Here is a 20,947-nt window from a genome sequence, read left to right as displayed (position 1 = left end):
ATTTAAGGATTCCCAGCTTTATTCATGCTCCTAAATGCACTGCTATTATTTTGAACATGACTGTAAATATTAGAAAATGTAGTTGTACTTGTTTAAGAATTTAAATTCTCAGTCAAATGTGTTGTGTACTCTTTAAACTGAGGAAAGATCTGAAGCTTTCATAGAAACTGAATTAAAGAGAAATCTTTTTAAAAATGTTGTTTTGCTTTCAGAAAAGTTTAATTTAATAGCAACAAACCAAAGCGGCAGGATCAATCAGCTTCTAGAAATATTAAGAAACCATAATTATTGTCTACATTGTGATCTGTATGCTGTCGATAATGAGTACAAAATCAAGGTGCATCATCAGATTTTAAAATCTGTAGGACCTACATGAAAGTAGTACTTCACTCTGTGCCGTCAGATGAAGCTGCGGTGCTGCAGAGAGCAATAAAAAACTTTTCTAAATGAAAACACATCTGTGCTCAGGTCTGTGCTGATCCGTGGACAGGCAGAAGTACACAGACTGACACCTTCCAGTGCATCGGGCTATATTTTATTTAGGGCTATATTTTATTTAGGGCTATATTTTATTTAGAAAAACATGAAAACCTAAAAGGTTTATTTATAAAATTCCAGCAAGTATAAATGAATCTTACGGTGAGCGAAACCTCTGGTAGTAAAGTAATTATACATACTTCCAATCACACCTTCGGAAACCACTATCAAATTAAGTTGTGACTAAATCATTTTTACCAAAGTTCATTTCTGCAGCAGCTCATAAAATCAGTTTGTTTGCTTTGAGCGCAGCATTGCAGCTGTTCTCAGTCGGCTTTTTTCCTTTTCCAGCATTGACTCAATGATCCCATCTGGAAGTTAATGGCAGCACACCTTGAATCTCCTTCATATTTATATTTTATACTTCAGTATCTGCTCCATTTATCACCGGTCCCTGGATTCATATGGCAACATCATTGTTGGAAAATCTTCTGCCTTATCAACTACTGTACTGAGACCAACACTTTGTTACCCCACACTGCCAAAAATGCTCACTCACCATCCAGATCGTTGAGTTCAGGTGTTCCAGTCCCTTCCGTGGCCACAGGTAGGGGTGGGAATTGACGCTGTAACGCTGGAATTATTCCAGATCTGTGGCCATAGTGCCATGATAGTGTCGCACAGCTGCTGCATGTTTGTCAGCTGCACATACATGATGTGAATCTCTCGTTCCACCACATCCCAAAGATGATTTATTGGATTGTGATGGTGACTGTGGAGGCTACTTGAGTGCAGTGAACTCCACGTCATGCTCATGAAACCAGTTCGAGATGATTTGAGCTTCATGACACATTATCCTGCTGGAAGCAGCCAGCAGAAAACAGGTACCCTGTGGTCATAAAGGTATGGACATGGTCAGCCACAATACTCAGGTAGACTCAGGTAGACCAACTCAGTTGGCACTCCAATGTGCATCAAGACCCCATACCCCATTCTGCATATGTGAAGGTTAGAGATGATCTTCTTACAGCCTCTGACAGTGGACTCATCTCTGTTCTTGTCCTGTTGGACCTCATTGCAGCTTTGATACTGTTGACCGTAACATTTTATTACAGAGATTAGAGCATACTATAGGTATTAAAGGTGCTGCACTGCATTAATCATCAAGCTCCTTAAGGTGACTGTTTGTTGTGATTTGGTGCCATATAAATACGACTGAACTGAACTGCAGTGGTTTGAAAAATATCTAATTTGTTCATGTAAATGTGGAGTCTTCTTCACACACTAAGGTTCATTATGGAGTTCCACAGGGTTCCGCACTGGGACCAATTGTATTCATATTATACATGCTTTCCATTAGGCATTGCATACATTTGCATTACTATGCAGATGATACCCAGCTTTATCTATCCATGAAGCCAGACAAAACACAGCAATCAGATAAACTGCATAAATGTCTTAAAGACATAAAGACAGGGATATATCCTTCAATGCACATATTAAAAAAATATGTAGAATTGATTCATTATTATCAGGCTGTCCTAAAAGCTCCCTGAAAAGCCTTCAGCTGATCCAAAATGCTGCAGCTAGGGTACTGACAGGGACTAGGTACCTCATTGTGTGCAGTTCTTGGCGCCTTTAAAAGCCTGACACAGAGTCATTCTAAGATGTGAGAGATTCGTCCCTCAGCGTGAATTTAGGATTAATGAGAAATCTAAAGATATACTTGGGTTCACAAGGAGTTAAATGCTGTATCACATCAAACGTGAGTAAAGGGTTTTTTTTTTTGGTACAACATAAAATCAGAACTGTTTTCCACACATCAGAGAAGCTTTTGATTCAAAGCAAAGAAAAGAGAGTAGGGGTCATTTAGGCAGGAGGAAATAAAAGCTTGAATTTCCTCCACCAAAAAAGATGAATGATTAAAAGTTGCTTTATTGGGGTAATGGGAAAAAAGCCTACACAGCTCCCTTTGTGTGAACATCAATGTTAAGGTCACCATCAAAGATGAGGTTCAGCAGCTGATTCACTGCCATGTTCATTTTAATTCCACTAAATGGTTTGGCCCTGGCGTCACAGGAGTCTATTTTGATCAGTTCATTAATGAAACACTCCCAGAATCTTTAGAACATTTTTTGCTGGAAATCATTGAACAGAGGATAACTCTTTAGCCTGATGAGGAGAAGGAATGCAGAGCACTACTTAAGCTGAAGAGCTTTGTGAACCCGTGAGGGCTTGAGGAGAAACAAGGACAAAACTCCCAAATTGTCCGCAGTCAAGTTTCCTTGACAGTTAAAGTATCAGAGCGACAATTAACTCTGATGAGACAAGCTGATTTTTTTCCTTCACTCTTTATTAATAGACAGATGATGCTGAGAAATGGCCAGAATTTTTTTTCCTGGCAGTGCATGTCAGCCTTCAACTCCTGAAGGTACGCCTGTAACTGTGTGTCTGAAAAACTCAACGTTTTACATCTTTCAGCATTTGTGGTTGTGTCTTTCATATTTACTTTGATTCATCCCTAATAAAATAAATACTCATCAAAAACCTAATTTCAGCTGCACCAGTGAAGCCAAACTTCATTTACTGCAGGTTCAAATTTCTTCTGCTGCATATACAGAAGAGCATGTACAAAGATATCTGATACAGTGAATGGAGGTTATGTTTGCAGAGGTCAGGAGGAGCCAACAACATTGTGGAAAAGCTCAGCTGATTCCAAACAACATTCACCGATCAAGCATAACACGATGAACACCTGCCTAATATTGAGTTGGTCCCCCTTTGGCTGCCCAAACAGCCCTGACCCATCGAGGCATGGACTCCATCCGACCCCTGAAGCTGTGCTGTGGTCTCTGCACCAAGATGTTAGCAGCAGATCCTTTTAGTCCTGGATGCTGTGAGGTGGGACCTCCATTGATCTTTGATTGGATTGAGATCTGGGGAATTTGGAGGCTGAGTCAGCACCTCAAACTTGTTGTTGTACAACAAATGGACAGGGAGCATTATCCTGCTGAAAGAGGCCACAGCTATCAGTTCCTATAGATAGTCTGCAACAACGCTGAGGTAGGACCCAAGGTTTCCCAGCAGAGCATTGCCCAAAGCATCACACTGACTCCACCAGCCTGCCTTCTTCCCATAGTGCATCCTGGTGCCAGGTGTTCTCCAGGTAAGCAATGTGCATACACCTGGCCACTTTTTCAGTAATGGAGCTACAGTACCTCTTCTGCTGGACTGAACCACAGCCTTCACTCCCCATGTGTATCATTGAGCCATGGCTGCCCATGACCCTTTGGGTGGTTCTGTTCCTTCCTTGGACCACTTTGATAGACACTGCAGAACCCCCACAGGAGCTGCAGCTTTGGATTTGTTCTGACCCGGGTTATTGTCATTGTCATTAACTGAAATAAATAAAAGCTACAATCAAAAGGAAAAAACGATAACTACGATGGTTGCAGTTTCTTGCCCTCATTATTGAGTACATTGCATGACACACACATTACTGCAAAACAACAAATTTATGTGTATGTGTGTATATGTATGTTCATGTGTGTCCTTAATATTATACACATTTAGCACATAGTGCTGCTGTTTTGTGAACCGTTGGTTTTTTAAACGGTATCTTTTGTTGAGTTTTTATTACACAATAATCACTTTTGTGCCCTGAATGTTGCACCTGACAAAGTCTGAAAAACTAAAACTAATACTGAAACTAACAAAACTAAACATTAAACCTAAAATAAAAACTAATAAAAAAGAGCGACACCGCTCTGAAAACGAACTAAAACGAAACAATAATGTAAAATCCAAAAACATTATAACCCTGGCTCTGACCCAGTCGTCTAACATCAGGAACATTTTGCATATGAGGACAAAATGTTCACTTCCTGCCTGATAGATCCCAGCCACTAACAGGTGCCACATAATCAGTGTTAGAGATAATCAGTGTTATTCACATCACCTGTCGGTGCTCATAATGTTATGCTTGATTGGTGTTTGTATGTGTCTGAGTTAAACCACTAAGAAAACTCGTTAGAGAGCACAGAAGTTTTTTAAAAAAAAAAAGATGCAGCTTTGTGAAGTTGAAGGAGCGCCTCAGCTCGTGTGTGCATGTGTGTGTGTAACAATCTATTGAATCTTTGCAGCACGAACCAAACAAGTGAAGGAGCGTTTTAAATGAATGGCCATTCAAAAGAGCGCTCATCTCGAAAACCTGAAATAACCTGAACCAAAAAAACGCCATGACGAATTACATCCCTAAGTATAGCACGGAACAGTGCAAGAGCAGCACAGTGGGAGAGGAGGAAAGCAGGACAGTGCTGCGTTAAGGAAATTTGCTACAGAGCACAATGAGATCTCTCCCAACCAGCGTTGGGAGGAAGAAACTTTATCCACATCTGCTGAAGTCTCAGCTGGCCTGGCAGAGGCTCAGCTTTAACTGGATTAACAAGAAAAGCCAAGCTCAATAACTAATAGGCCTCTTCTTCTTCTCATTTTACTCTGTTCCCCTCTTTCCCCTTCCCTCTCCTTTTCTTTCCATCGTGCTGTCTTCCTTTTCCTTCACAGCAAAGAGGAGGAGGATAATGCAGAGCACTTTTATGCCTTCTGCTGAATTAAACATGCAGGGAACAGCTTGTACTGGGTGCTAAAGTAGAAGTAAAAAGAGATGGACTATGGAAAAGGATATATACAATTCCACCCCTGCACGAGGGTCTCTGTAGTGCTGCTGAACATTTCTTTACAATTAAACAGATCTGTCGCAGATAGACTGAGCCGAGGAGAGATAAACAGGATGGGCTTTTTTCACTAATTGGCCGGGTTGAAAAGGACTGTCGGCTGTTGCTGTTGGGTGGAAGCTGCCAATCGCCAAGTGAAGAGGTGGGATAGTACTCAAAAAAGGCTCCTCAGAGGCTTCCTACGCACCTCAAGCTTTCATTGTCAGAGCTGTAAATCCCATCGTGCCAATCTCGTATTCCTTTCACACACTCTGCCATCTTTGAGCTGCAGCCAACCAATTGGGCTCCACAAGCAACAAATCTGCCCATCTCTAACTCCAGGCTTGATGGTGAATAAATGACAGTGTTTCAAATGTTTCTGGTCTCAGGTGGTTTACAAAAAAACTTGGAGATGTCTTCTCATCCTCTCTGCAGGGGATGAGGTTTCAGTTGCTGTTCTGTCTCGTCTTTTTTGACTCTCAATTTCTCTGATCTGAGAAGAAAAAGTCTTCCTTCCTCTCTCCAGGCCTGTTTGGTATTCCCCAGACGGAGCGCCGCACTACCACCCTCATTCTCCATCCTCCCCTCCCTTCGTTCCACTCTCTTTCCCTCTGACAGAGCCAAGTGACCTGTTACAGCGTGCTGTGCTTAGCATGGGTGCCACACACACACAAACAGGGGTTGCATTGAGGACCACAACCTCCCAGAGCACCCACCAAGTGAGTCGGGGTGGCAAGCTAAAGATCAGAGGACACTTGTAACAGGCATGGCCTCATTTTCAACTGACTGGACAGGCCACAGGAAGTCTCACTCACTTTATATATATATTTAAAAAATTATATTTGTTTTTTTTAGATGATTAAATATTCTGAAAACAAAGGATCTGAAGAACAATTTACATTTGTGATGTTACCTTCGTGTGAAGTCTGCAGCAGAAGCTGCTCTGGTATAAAATCTTTATGTATCCTGATGATGGTGAAACACAGTATTGAACGCTGCAGACGCAAACATAATTCATTATTAGAAGTGACACCTTTTTCTTGTCTACTTTGTTGAAGTCAGATTCAATGTATAATAACAGGTCTGTGGGCTGAACGTCATCATCCAGATCCCACATTAGCTTTAAATGGAGCATTGTGGAAAGCAGAGGTCTTACATGCTGCAGAGGCCGGTGAGACTGTGTGCAGAAGTATGAACTTGTGGGCTGTAATACACAGAGTGCACTGTTAGCAGGTCCTGTGGCATCTCTGTTAAACAGGCTAACTATCCAGAGCAGGTGCTCTGAACCACACTGTGCTGTGAAACGAATGCTTAAAAAAGAGTTGTGTAAGTCTGGTATTTATAGATTAATAAGACAGCTCTGCTTAATTAATTACCAGTTTTTCCACAGAGAATTATCTCAGAAAGATTTTTTTTTATTGAAAATGGGTTGTGCAAAAACAAAAGTTATGAATGATGATGAGTTTTCTCACTGAGGGTGCATCCATGGTACAAGACTCTGAGACTAATTAGGCGCCAAAGTTGTGATCACAGCCGACTGTTTAAAATCACGGCGCTGCGAGAACCCCTCGGAGAGAAGATGCGCTGAGGCATACGTTGGCCAAATAGAGGGTAAATATGCTGGAGGAGGATGAAAGAGGACGCCTCCAAAAAGATTTATTTCCAGGGTGAAAATCATTAACATATTATACACTGAAGGAAAAAAGGCTCATTTTCATTTGAGAAATACAAAAAAAAAGAAGTATATTTAAGTACTGAACGAGGTACATTAGACAATATCATTTATCTGAAGGACGACTTTGATTTCTGAACTCCAGACTTTAAAGGCCTTGGAGCATGCATGCACCCGGTGCAGCAGATAATACACTTGAACCCCACTCCTCTACAATAATGTGGTGTGTGGTATAACACTATGGCTGTTTCTGAGATTCATTGGCAACTTGTCCAAACACTGTGAGGCTTCATGAAATGCTTTGTAACAGCAGATAGGACAGTCTCAATCACAGAACAACAGACTGCACAGGTATAATGTTCAACAACAACCAACAACAACAGGCCGGGCCGGGCCGGGCCGGGGGGGGGGGGGGGGGGGGGCTGACACAGGGTTCTTAAAAACACACACAAAAAAATTCAATAAAGTTTGAAATATCTCCACAGTCCGTGTTCAGATCTTCAGCCCACAGATAATCCACGCTGGGCAATAACGTCTTCATCATCGTGACAAAATACTCTCACAAAGCACATCAAAAATAATCAGAATGAAACAGATTTACAAAGTCAGTCTGAAAAATAAGTTTCTGCCCCAGCTATAAATGTACTGACGGCTCTGCGATCAACAATAATCACATTTATTAAAGATTCCCTTTCTGAGATCCTTTCTCATAAATATTTATTGTGTACGTTCCTAAAATACTCATGCAGTCATGTGACTGCCTGCTCACACCAAACTCTCAGCGTGTTTGTGATGTGGCGCAGAGAGGTGCTCCGCTGATGCATCCAGCACCACTCCTCTGTTATGCCTTCATTGTGCCCTTCTTGGCTAGCTTCACATCTCTACATCTCTGCGAGGTTTCCCTGCCCAGATCCTCCCACTGCGCCATCACAGCCGGGCTTAATAAAGAAAAGTTCAAAAGCCCCGCAGCAGGAAAAACATTGGAAACAATAAGGCAAAAATATATGAAGTCCAGGTCAGCTTCCAATTCTTGTTATGCATCAGCAAACGTGTTGCAACAAATACATTTTAACAATTCAGTCAACACATTATTTTAAAAGAAAATAATATAATAATAACATTTCTAATGCAGATTTGCACCATTATCTTACCACTCAGTAATCAAGTGAACATGATTTATTTAGCCAAACCTGCACCACCACCTGCACCTCTGCAGGAGTCACAGAGTGTAGATTGAGTGTTTCACATCCTCTCTTCAAATGTATCTTGGGCCGTGTCTTTCTATCCAATCAGAGCGCAGAACACGGAATAATCCGGTACATAGTGTAAGACATAGAAAATGAATACATGAAATACAGCAGCCCCCAACAAAGCCGGTGAATATTTTGTCTCATTGAATGCGACCCAGATAGGAACATAAATACAAGTTATCCCCTTCTCCCTGCACACAGTCATCGCGGCGGTCTAAGCCTCCCATTATGTAAATACAGAAAGCGCAGAATGAGAGGGAGAGATGTAACGTGTGTGGGACAGAGTAAAAAGACAATATACAAACCGTTTAGGATTCATGTGGAACAGAGAGAAGATAGAAAAACGAGGGGGAGAGAACAGGAAATAAAGACGGAGGAGACCGAGAGCTGAACCGAGACAGAAAGTTGGAAACAAATAATCTTTTTTAAATTCATTAAACGAGTCGTTACCGATCCAAAGAGGAACCGTGTGAAACCCCCGAGTGTCTCGGTGCATCTTTTCCTTAGCGAGAGCGACACCATTACACAACAGTAACAACGACAATAACCATAACAACAACAACAACAATAACAACAACTGTGCTATCAGGAGACGGCGCCCAGTATAGAGATGATGCACATCATTAACACCACAGCCAGCCACACATTAGCACATCCTGTTCAATCTGTTATGTTCCTCAGTTTGGTGGCTCTGCTTCAGTGGCACCCAGCAGGAAACCAGGTGGTGTCACAGGGTGCAGCGGGAACCCGGAGTCCCAAACAGGGTCGTCTCTGGGACTAAGAGGAACGAGTTTGGCCTGAAACCGCCAAAATAAAGTCCCAGGCAGTTCCAGCAGTTTAACACAGAGTTCAATGTGATGAAGATTTCCTCTTCCTCTGAAGCACGAAGGCGGCTGTTGGACAGTGGTGACAGTTTTGAAGTGATTATGGTGCTTTTGCTGATTACATTTTCTGGTAAGGTATAAAATACAAAGAGTTTAGTCACTCAGCACATAACCACACAGCAAAGCTGAAGAAACAAGGACGTAGCAATAAGCAGCACTGCGTCACAGTCACTACAGACCGGTTTGCTCTCGGCAGCTTTTTTTATTCCCACCTCACTGCATCCAGTCTTCTTCCACAGGACAGTTAAACACATTCAGGTATTCAGTGCACCGCTTTCCTTCATCAGCCTAACAACAACAGCTTCATTTGGACTCTTGTTTACTTTTATCATTTTGATTGAATCCTCCTCTTATCAAAGTCTGCAGTCACTGCCAGGCTGAGAGGAGACAGCTGATGGTGACTCTGATCAGGTTGAATGATAAGCTGATGGAGGTGATGCTGATTTACTGACAGGTGAAAGGGACCGGCTCGGCCGCACCACTTCCTCCACGACGTCTCCTTTCCTTAGCTTTCCTTTGTTCCCTTTCTTCTCCTCCTTCCTCAGACATAAATGGCAGTCCGGGAAATAACAGAGCCGTCTCTCTGAGACTCCATGTCATCGTCAAGGTACACATCCATTTCTTCGCCGGCGTGGCCTCTGTGGACGTGATAGGCCGGAGGCAGAATGCTTCCGCCTCCACCTACTCCTCCGAACCGGTCGTATCGCTCCTCTTCTTCCTCCAAGCTGTCATCAAGGTCAAACTTCCTCCTCTCAGCTTCATCCATCTCACTACTGAGAAGGATGTCATGGGCAGTAGGAGCGTTTCCGGCCGAGGCGTGGTGGAGGTGGTGATGGTGGTAGTCGTTGGCCTTTTCCGTTAGCGTTCCGGTGGCATCGCAGCCCTCCCGATACGTGTAGATGGGCCCGTTGTTGTTGGTGCCAGTGCCGTTCTTGCTGCTGCTGTTTCCAGAGCTGCTGAAGAGCAGACGAGCTTTGTTGCCATAGTCTCCGCCATTGCTTCCCCCGCTGCCTGTTGCTATGGAGTCCCCACTGCTGGGGTACCCACGCCTCTGCTGCCGGCGGCCGCGGGTCAGGAGGACGGCAATGAGCGCGACAACCAACAGCAAGGCCAGAAGGGAGCCGATTACTGCACCCGCCACTACACCGGCACTGGATGGATCCTCCAAGGCTTCTGCAGAGGGGGTGGAGGGGTTGGAAGGAGGGATGGAAAAATGGGTGGAGGAAAAGAAGAATGAAGGAAACGACGGCTGTTTTGGAGGAGGTATTGACAGTTCTTCCTGTATTGTGAGTGTGCTGTAGTGATAGTAGTAGTGTCTTCTTCTACGTGTGTTACAATCCTCTTACAAGTGTGTGGTAATGTTCCTCCCAGTGTAATCCCTTGGTGAGGGTGCAGTCAGTCATTGCTGGGATCAGGCTGAATGGGACTCATTCATTCTCTCCCAGCGGCTCGATGTGCTGCAAACATTTTGCTCTATATGCATTTGAGTCCAGCTGCTGGCACTTCAGTTTTGTGTTGCCCTTCCCCCCTTTGCCAGCTGGGGCAAAGCCTTTACTACTGTGACGGTCCTTTGCTCTATACTCGATGTTGGTGTGAGCCAGGTTTGCCTCTCCGCTCGTTTCAGTTGATGATTGAAACAAAACTGAGAGAAGGGTTTAGAAAAAAAGCGCTGCCTTTGCCATGGGTTAGAGGTTCAGGTCCCACACAGCCACACAGACAGACACAGATACACAGGACAGACGAGCAGAGAGGTGACGTGGAAAGGGTTAGTGCCACAGTCTTTAACGTTCCTTAATCCCTCCTATTTTTACCCTCTCTTTCTTTCCCATTCTCAATTATTCCCTTTCTTCCTGCTTCCTATGCTCTGCCTGGACTGCTTCCTTCCCCATGCCTCCCTTATCGGTCAACTAGTCAAACCACGGGGCAGAGCGATTGCCTGCTGTCAGCCCAGGACCGAGTCCAGAGCTCACCGATCAGCAGCACACAAAAGTAAAAAGGTTCACACTGCGGAGCCGGACTCAAACCAGCACATATTTAAGAGGATTCCCTGCAGGAGCACGAGAGAGGGAAAAGGTGGGTCTCGGATAGTGTCGGATTTGTACCGAAGGATTCCTGCTGGGCTAAAAAGTGGAGAGAAGCAAGTCTCAAACCAAGCGAGGAGAAGTGTTGAGTGCGAGCGCAAAATTGTACAAGGCTAGCTAATGTTTTTCTTCTTGTCTGTGAATTCCACTCAGACGTGTCTTTGGGGTGCAGCGGGGGCAGTGAAACACAGAACAGCAGGGAAATCGGGGCCCCTTCCTGCTTTATGCAAATAACAGCGATGTGCTGCCAGCACTCCTGGCAAACACAGCAGCGAATGCCAATCAAACAATCCGAGGTTGGCTGAAATGAGCATTGTGTGGGGTTACGTGCCAGGGCAGCACCACTGAGGCAACGACATTCTTTCTTCTTACAGTGAAATCACAGTGGACATCAAATAATGATGTGTATGGAGTGAGCGAGTAGGAGTTCTGCTAACAAAACCAGTGGGGGGATGTCACTATAAGTGAGCCTGGATAGAGAGCCTGTGATTCATACAAATTGTTCATTCTGAGGGTGTAGGAGAAAAAAGAGAGGAGATAAAAGCAGTGAGGAATTGAGCAAGAAGAGAGAAAAAGCACCAGGAAGAGGGTTTGGTGAAGAGACACAGACGAGCAGACGAGAGGAGAGGGGAGATAAAAGCAGAGGTCTCAGTTTGATTTCAAACACTCTTGCTCTGCTCTCACATGGGGACGCATTAGGGTTATGCCAGGGTGAGACAGACGGGCTGGGGGGATGAGGCGGGGCTCCTGGGACAGGATATGATGTCTAAATTAGGGGACAGTGTCTGGTAATATCCAATTGAAGTGACAGAAGGCATTAAGGATGATGAATCCAACTTTCCCTGTCCTAGTTTTCTCTCTCTTTCCAAACTTACAGATTGGCATAGAAACACAACATGTGGGCCAAAGTGTTATTTATATTTATTGTGCCATTTATATTTTGAGCATTAGTGGCATTTATCAAGCGCCTGAGTGAGAGGCAGCTGAATAATGGCCTTTTGTGGAAGGTCTTTGGTGGCTGCCGTCCTTCTGTTAATCAAGTGCTTAAAAATCTATTATGCTGTATGGGCTATAAAGAACAATGCTCCTACAAAGGCCCATTAGAGCTGGCATGTTCATTTTTCATTAAGTCTGAGGTCACATGCAGGAGCAGCATGATTATCTTTCCAATTTTCTCCCCAAGTCCAAAGCTGAGGGGGTGCTGGTGATATCTGAACAGAAATGATCTCATCTGTGGGAACTTTGTAGCTCCTCTGATGAGCGGGTGGAAGCTGAGAGGCTTTTTTTGCCCTTTTCAGACAGGATGTGTAAAACTGCAGCTTCATCGATCTGTTAAAGTGACGACTTTCTGTCATTTGGACATAAATCATGTTAACGTGTCGCACTTCATTCAGCAGCAGCTATACTCACAGCTGAGCACTGACTCTGTGTGTGTGTGTGTGTGTGTGTGTGTGTGTGTGTGTGTGTGTGTGTGTGTGTGTGTGTGTGTGTGTGTGTGTGTGTACTTTGACCCTTACACAACTTCTGAGATCTCTGCTGGAACTGTGAAATGTTTAATTTTACTGCAACAATAAATGGCATTGATGGTATGTTTGCTGAGAAACCTGAGAGCAGAGTGTCACTGAGTTTGTTCAGACTTGGAAAGTGATCGATGAATTTGACTGTGAGGATGCTATTACAGAAAATTAAGACATAAATTAAGACATAAATCCAACATGTGTAATGTTGCTGTCAGATTAACAGAGTCATTTTGAGTCATTTAGGTTCAGCTTAATGAATACAGCTAAAGCTTGCTGTCAGTAAACCACAGGGAATTTCTTTTAAGGTAACAATTTAATATTTTATGTAAATTCATCGATAAATGCAAAGTGTCAAACAAAAACATACATTTAATAAAAGTATTGTGGTCCAATTATCTGCTGGTGTAATGAGTGGAGACACAAAAACACAGAAATGATTCTCACTGCAGTGTTTTATGAATAAATAAAATCATGTATAATGTAATGATGAGCAAGGAAACGATGTGAAACCTGTCAGGTTAATAATCTATAAAACAATCATCATGTTATATTAAATAAGAAAAAGTGTTTGAGATGATAAATTCATCTGGGATGTGTTTAATGATCTACTTTTCAATTCTATTCAATATTATTTATATACATATAGCACCAAATCACAACAACAGTCACCTTAAGGTGCTTTATATTGTGGGTAAAGACCCTAAAATAATACAGAGAAAACCCAACAGTCACAATGACCCCCTATGAGCAGCACTTGGTGACAGTGGGAAGGAAAAACTCCCTTTAACAGGAAGAAACCTGCAGCAGAACCAGGCTCAGAGGGGCAGTCATCTGCTGAGAGGCTGGGGGGGGGGCAGAGATTAATAATAACTCATCCTTTTTAAATAAACTCTCTGCAGATGATCAGCTGTTTTACAACAACTCTTTGAAGAAGTTAGTAGATTAGCAGGTTGGAGTTTGGTCAGTAATTAGCTAAGACTGCTGGGTCAGTGCCGGGTTCTAATTACCGCCACCTTAAAGGCCTATGCTCTGTAGCCCATTAATAGAAATAGATTGATCTTATTTAAGATCAAAGCATTGATTAATGGGAGGACTTGTTCGAGTAGTCTTGTAGGAATGAGGTCTGATGATGGACTGAAGTTAACTCACGTGTACTAAAGTGAGCAGTGCAGTATATCTCAGTGAGACTCCATTAGAATGAATGGATCTTCACATCCAGCTTAGTTAGAGGTGAAGATCCTCTCCACACACGCTGGAGTCCAGTAATTACTCTGGGGTGGTGAGGCCCCCACCAGAGGACCGATGTGGGCGTGGCCACAGGTCACCAACAGTTTCCATCACCGTCCTCAGTAACACGTTTCCTCCTGAAATGTCTAACACTGTATTAGATACACTAACATACCTTTGATACAATATAATTTCTTCTTGGTAGACTGGTGTTATAAATGGATTTTTAAATTTATCCCACAGTAAACTGGTCCCAGGTAAATCAGTAGCTGCACACTTGATTTCACCAGGATGTTGGATGTGTTATAAAATGATAAAAGTGTATTTATGTTAAGTGTTCATTTATCAAATTTAGTGTTTCCTCAGGCGCTGTCTGAAACCATTCGGTATGATCTGAAGCACTAATGGATCCCATCAGCTCTGACAACAACGTGCTAGATGCATGATCAACATGACTGTCAGATTCCTGTCGGCTGCCTTTGAGACGCTTTGGTAAACACTTTCCTGCGAGCACATTTCTCCAAAAAAGTGGGAAACAGCAAGGACTATCGTTAGCTGGAAAATAGGCCATGCTTGTCATCCTTATTTCTCATCAACAGAGGCAGCCTGCCTGCATTAAGAAGCACAGTGATAAATGTCACAGAGAGAGGCAGGGGGGCTTATATCAGTCTCTGTATTAGTGTCATGTACATGGAGGAGATTAAGGAAGTGGGAGAGCGTAAAGGGAAGAGAGAAACCCATGAAAACTATCCATTGCTGCTCAGTTACACTCACTGCAATAGGGATAATCTAAATGAGAAGATTTAGGATGTGAGGAGGTAAGGAGGAGAGAGAGGGCAGAGGGAGACACAAACGGGGGGGGTATGAGGCAAACTTAATCTTTGGTGAGTCTCCTTCATCACCTCCTTCCTTTCTCCTTGTTTTCATTCTGGAAGTGAAAGCTGCTCTCATACAGCAGGAGCCAGAGGCCAGCTTCACTCTGAGGAGGGAGTCTAATTAAGAGCAGCTTCTGGTCAAGGACATGTAAAAATGCTCCCTCCAATATGCCCCCAAAACCAGAACAGCCTCCCATGAAAGACAACACATAAAATGAGCAACCGTTCTCAGTGACGACGCATCTGACGGAGCATCTGCCGCCATGTTTGTTCTTCACTCCCGCGGCTCAGAGTTGTGGGAAATGTTTAAGTGTATCCAATTAGGACCACAGAGAGGAATGGGAGCTTTTCAAAAATACAGAAATGATCTGAAGAGTCTGGAAACCCTCCAGGTAAGTTTTAACTATGATTGTATATATTAGTACTTAGAGTGAAGAAAACCTGAGTGCACCCACTGAGGCAGTAGAACCACCTTTAGCCAAAATAAGTCTGACTTCATCAGAACCACAGTACATCACCGTGGAGGATTATTGTTCTCTACAGCGGTTCATTTACAAACATTCATTAATGCCTGGCTCATTAAGGTCCTGCCTCAGAGTTTCAGTCAGGTCTGTGCTGTGATTGGACCAATGATTCATTACCTTTTTAGCCGTTCTATAGCAGAGCTCCTGCTGTGGGACAGACGGGCTCTGACTCTGGACTGCTTTGGTGCTCACTCAGAGACTGCAGGCTGCTGAGGTCCTGAGGTTACTTAACCCCAAATCATCAGCCCTCCACCACCGTGCTGACAGGTGGTATGAAAGGCTGTTTGGTTCTTGCTGCTGATCAATCAATCAACTGCTTCTGATTAGCATCACCTGGCTGCTACGTACCCCCTGGAAGCAGTTTTTGATGGGACTGAATCGAGTCCTGTCAAACTTTATTTCCACATGACTGCAAATGTTCGTGTGATCTGTGGACCAGTTACTGTAGATCAACTTTAGCAGGCAGAGAAGGACCAAAATGGAAGTAACTGCAAAGTTAAGGAAAGGTTGGACCGCCCTCTGGAGCTCAGCCAGAGGTTTAACGCAGATAATGATGCAGAATATTAAAACTAAATAAATAAGAAAGCCTTCAACCTGAAATGTCTGTGATACAAATCTGTGCAAAGAAAAGTTCAAACATCCCAAAAACCAAAGTTAGTAGTTTAAAACATTAAACTGAAGGCCGGCATTAACGTATAAACATCACTCAGTGAAAAATAAATCGACTTTCATTTGGCCTTTTTTCCTTAGCTCCGTACTGCAAAGTGCTTTACAGTGTTTCTCATTGAGCCTCTCACACACACTCGAGCATTAATGCAGAGAACCTGCCACGCAAATCATCAGCTTTTGGAGGTCCTTCCAATATAATGAATTCATTGATGATGGAGAATAACGAGCAGACTCAAAAGCATTTGAAATGCCATCAATGCATGTTTCTGCTATCTTGTAAACAAAATGCAGCTACATCACCTGAACTGTAAAACGGCCTTGTCTGCTTTTAAGTGCAGCCTCCTCTTTTTTAAAAGCAGCCATAACTCTCCAGATTCTGAATCTCTGTGTCGGGAAATAAAAAAATGGAGGGTGGAAGAATCCTGAACGCTCGGAGCGAACCGGGAACGCAGAGAACTGCCCAGAGGGTCCAAACTGTTTTCCCACGAGTGCTCATCTCTGAGCCGCCGTACGAGTTGCTGCCACTGTTGTTCTGCTTTGTGTTTCCAAATTAAAAGGCAAAAACACAAGAAGCTCCAGTTTTTAATAAGTTCATGAAAACCTTCTCACTGATGTTTGTAAACACACTTGACCTTTGGTTTATTTTCACCCCAGAGGGAAAAGTAAACATGAGTTTTAGTTCATTTATAAACCAAGTCACCGATAAATGATCCTAATTGAAACCAGCCGACCTTCAAACTGTTTTGCTGTGTTTTATGAAATGAGTCCTAAACAAACATCAGTGTGAGTTACTCATGTATAAGCAGTCATAATCACACAGAAGCGAGCGGAGGAGGACGAGGTGAGGCAGAGGCTGGATAAATCAGGTACAGCGGGAAGGTGAGTCTGACCTTCATCACTGACACAGCAGGCTGCAGATAAACGCTGCTCACTGTGACAGCGCACACTTTTAAACAGGAGTCCTGGGATTAGATTTTTTATTTAAAAAACAAACTAAAATTAAAGAGACACACGAGGTCTGTGTGAAGGACCTTCATCTCTGCATCTAGCAGAGAAAGCAGCACCGGGCAGAGTCTCATTTACCAGCTGAGATCCCCCAATGAGACGACAGCAAAGCAGGCGGAGCTGCGTGTTCAGGAGGGGCGCTGGATCCAAGGTGAGACACGGACAGGTGATGACACCAACACCACCATCCAGCTCCAGACTGGCCCTCCTCTGCTTTAAACAAACTATAAACATGCACACATTCACACACACACACACAAGTTTACTCATAATGACACACTACAGCACAGCGACCCAGTTTATGAGTACTACACCTGACTCGTCACACTACTGATTATTTCCTGAAGCCCTTTTGTACAGCTGTAATTACTCTGTCTCACAGTCACCCATTTATTGTTTTTTCTTCAATTATTATTATTTTCTTTTTAAATACTGAAACTGTTACTTCCCATAAAACCATCACCTTCTAGGAAAACTTGATCTGATACTGAAAAGTGAATTTTTCTACCAGCAGCCACTTCAAACAGCTTTTCTCCTCTGAATGAATCAGTGAAGAGCTTCAGCGATACACAACAGCACGCACAGCACATACACACAACAGAAATGAGAGAGTCTCTTTCTCAGTGCATTCCTCTCTGTATCAAAGCCTGCTGAGATATATACTGTAACACACATCCACAGTTCTCTCAAGCTGCTTTATATTGTAAAGAGCCCCAAATGAGGGAGGGGCAGCCATCGTCTGTGACTGGTTAGGGGTGGGGGGGAGATGAGAGCTCAAGGACAAAACACAAATTGTTGGAGTGAGTGAAGAAGGACTCCTCCCCCAGCAGCCTGAGCCTACAGAAGCATGTCTGAGTGAGGCGGCAGGGTCACCTGGTGCCCCACCTGGAAGCTTTATCAAAGGGAAGGTCTGAGAGCTGAAGGCTCCGCCCCATTTTACTTTAATTCAATTAAATTTTATTTATATAGCGCCAAATCACAACAAACTGTCGCCTCAAGGCACTTTGTATTGTGGGTAAAGACCCTACAATAATACAGAGAAAACCCAACAGTCAAAACGACCCCCTATGAGCAGCACTTGGTGACAGTGGAAAGGAAAAACTCCCTTTTAACAGGAAGAAACCTCCAGCAGAACCAGGCTCAGGGAGGGGCAGTCATCTGCCGCGACCGGTTGGGCTGAGGGGAGAGAAAGACATGCTGTGGAAGAGAGCCAGACATTAATATCAATTAATGATTAAATGCAGAGTGGAGTATAAACAAAGTAAATAAGGTGAATGAGAAGAAACAGTGCATTATGTGAACCCCCCAGCAGACTAGGCCTATAGCAGCATAACTAAGGGATGGTTCAGGGTCACCTAATCCAGCCCTAACTATAAGCTTTATCATAAAGGAAAGTTTTAAGCCTAATCTTAAAAATAGAGAGGGTGTCTGTCTCCCGAATCCAAGCTGGAAGCTGGTTCCACAGAAGAGGGGCCTGAAAGCTGAAGGCTCTGTCTCCCATTCTACTCTTAAGTATCCTAGGAACCACAAGTAAGCCAGCAGTCTGAGAGCGAAGTGCTCTGTTGGGGTGATATGGTACTATGAGGTCTTTGAGATAAGATGGTGCCTGATTATTCAAGACCTTGTATGGTAAATGGTAAATGGACTAGTTCTTATATAGCGCTTTTCTACTCAGTCAGAGCACTCAAAGCGCTTATACAACATGTTTTTACATTCACCCATGCACTCCCATTCATACAAGCACTTCCATGTTTACTAAGCTAAGTGCTTTTAATTAGCTAACATTCACACACATTCATACTCCGACAGGACGGTCGGAGAGCAACTTGGGGTTAAGTATCTTGCCCAAGGATACATTGGCATGTAACCTGGAGTAGCCAGGAATCGAACCGCTGACCTTCCGATCAATAGGTGACCTGCTCTACCTACTGAGCTACAGCCACCCCTTGTATGTGAGGAGAAGGATTTTAAATTCTATTCTAGATTTAACAGGGAGCCAATGAAGAGAAGCCAATATGGGAGAAATCTGCTCTCTCTTTCTAGTCCCTGTCAGTACTCTAGCTGCAGCATTTTGGATCAGCTGAAGGCTTTTCAGGGAGCTTTTAGGACAGCCTGATAATAATGAATTACAATAGTCCACCCTAGAAGTAATAAATGCATGAATTAGCTTTTCAGCATCACTCTGAGAAAGGATGTTTCTAATTTTAGAAATATTGCGCAAATGCAAAAAAGCGGTCCTACATATTTGTTTAATATGTGCATTGAAGGACATATCCTGGTCAAAAATGACTCCAAGATTTCTCACAGTGTTACTGGAGGCCAAAGTAATGCCATCCAGAGTAAGTATCTGGTTAGACACCATGTTTCTAAGATTTAGGAAACTAGGAACCACTAACCTATCGATATGATATGATATGATATGAACTTTGTAAATGAGCAGAGGAATTTTTAATTCAGTTATTTGGTTATTATTTTACAGTGAGCTAATGAAGAGCAGCTAATATTAGAGAAATATAATTTCTCTTTGCAGTCCAGTCACCTCAGCTACAGCCCAGAGAAAAAAAAAAATCAAACCATTCCTTTAAATATTATCTGATTTGTATGGAGCACAAACTGTGTCAGGAATAAATGAGTGTTTAACCTGGGAGCACGAAGAGCAGTTTGTGCATTTGAATTAATAACACATTCAGAAATAATAAGTGGTTCCCTGAAGTTAATAATTGTAGAATGCAATAATTAACAGGACATTAAATCAAACACTTTCAGTGGTGTTTAAGTGTTTTCAGAGACCACAATATTATTTATGAAGTAAAAGTGTTTCTCTGTAAGTTACTGGACTCATCACAGCAACTTCTAACGTAATTAGTGCTGATACAGTGACTGCATAATAATCGGCTTCATTTTACTGCTGCAAACACGGCCGAGGCTGCACAGGCTTCACGTGCAGCAGGTTACACATATTTGTAGTTCAGTGTTTAATGGAGCTTTAAGTTTATATCATAGTTTGTGCACTAATTATAATGAAAAACATCCAAACACAGGGATACATCTGAACATCATCAGTCTCACACACACACACACACACACACACACACACACACACACACACACACACACAGTGCACATGCATACTGTATACTGAGTATTTAATGCTCTCCCATTGACTCACACAGGCAGTATCACACATGCACAAACCTCACAATTAGCCACAAGATACTAAAAGCCTTCAGTGTGTATCTGTGTCACATCTTGAACCCAGCCGCAGCGGTAGTACATCACACACACACACACACACACACACACACACACACACATACACACACACACGTGCACACTTTTTTGCCCTGAAACCAGAGCCGCTCACAGCTCCCCTTCACAAATCCAACCACCGGTGTTTCCATGACGATCTCAATCATTTCCTGCTGTGGTGAGGGAGGAAATTTCCTGCCTAAAATCATCTTCGATTCTGTCTCCTCATCACCGATTCTAGCTGGGGCTTTTCATCTCTGCCCCCCCCTTCGTGTTTCATTAGCTAGCAAATAATCAGAGAGCTAAAAGAAACATTAAACTACACAAAGAGAGCCATGGGGGGGGGGGGGGGGGGGGGGTGTAGCAGGACTTTTTTTGTAAGTAAGTAAAAGTAAGCTTTTGGCATTTTTCGGGGCCCATTGAGCCTCCGCGTGCTCTCTCCTCTGAGACTCTCAGGATCTCAAATGGATGCTTTCTGACACAGAGCGAGGAGGCAGCATGAAAACTAAAAAGCACAGACACAGATGGGGAGGAGAAAAAGAGGAAGACGGAGAGGGAGGGGGGCGTAGGTAGCGGGTGCCGATAAAGGACCGTGTGGACAGATGATAGCTGGAAGGATGGATGCAAGTGGAAATAAACGGGTGGATTCATCCATTCCAAGTTAATTATTTCTTTCACCTTGAAAACCTTTATTTCTACAGCAAACACATTCAAACACAGGCCCACACACACGAACACACACACACACACACACACAAACACACACACACACACACACACACGTCAGCGCGACCCATTCCTA

General features: G+C 43.3%; 1 protein-coding gene across 2 annotated transcripts in view; it reads right to left on the bottom strand.

Annotated features, from left to right (window-relative positions):
• The window catches only part of pvrl2l (PVR cell adhesion molecule related 2 like), a 298,334-nt gene that overhangs the window by 140,392 nt on the left and 136,995 nt on the right, over window positions 1–20,947 (bottom strand). Inside the window, exon 7 of one of the 2 annotated variants that reach the window (XM_030740537.1) lies at window positions 6,587–10,168. The exons of the other annotated variant lie outside the window; for it this stretch is intronic. Coding sequence (XP_030596397.1) covers window positions 9,537–10,168 — 632 coding nt within the window. The 3' untranslated portion in view covers window positions 6,587–9,536. Of the gene's footprint in view, window positions 1–6,586; window positions 10,169–20,947 lie in introns of those variants that run through there. 2 annotated transcript variants of the gene reach the window in all.

Source organism: Archocentrus centrarchus, chromosome 11 (genome assembly GCF_007364275.1).
Source record: "Archocentrus centrarchus isolate MPI-CPG fArcCen1 chromosome 11, fArcCen1, whole genome shotgun sequence".
NCBI lineage: Eukaryota > Metazoa > Chordata > Actinopteri > Cichliformes > Cichlidae > Archocentrus > Archocentrus centrarchus.
This window is presented reverse-complemented; position numbering and strand designations above follow the sequence as displayed.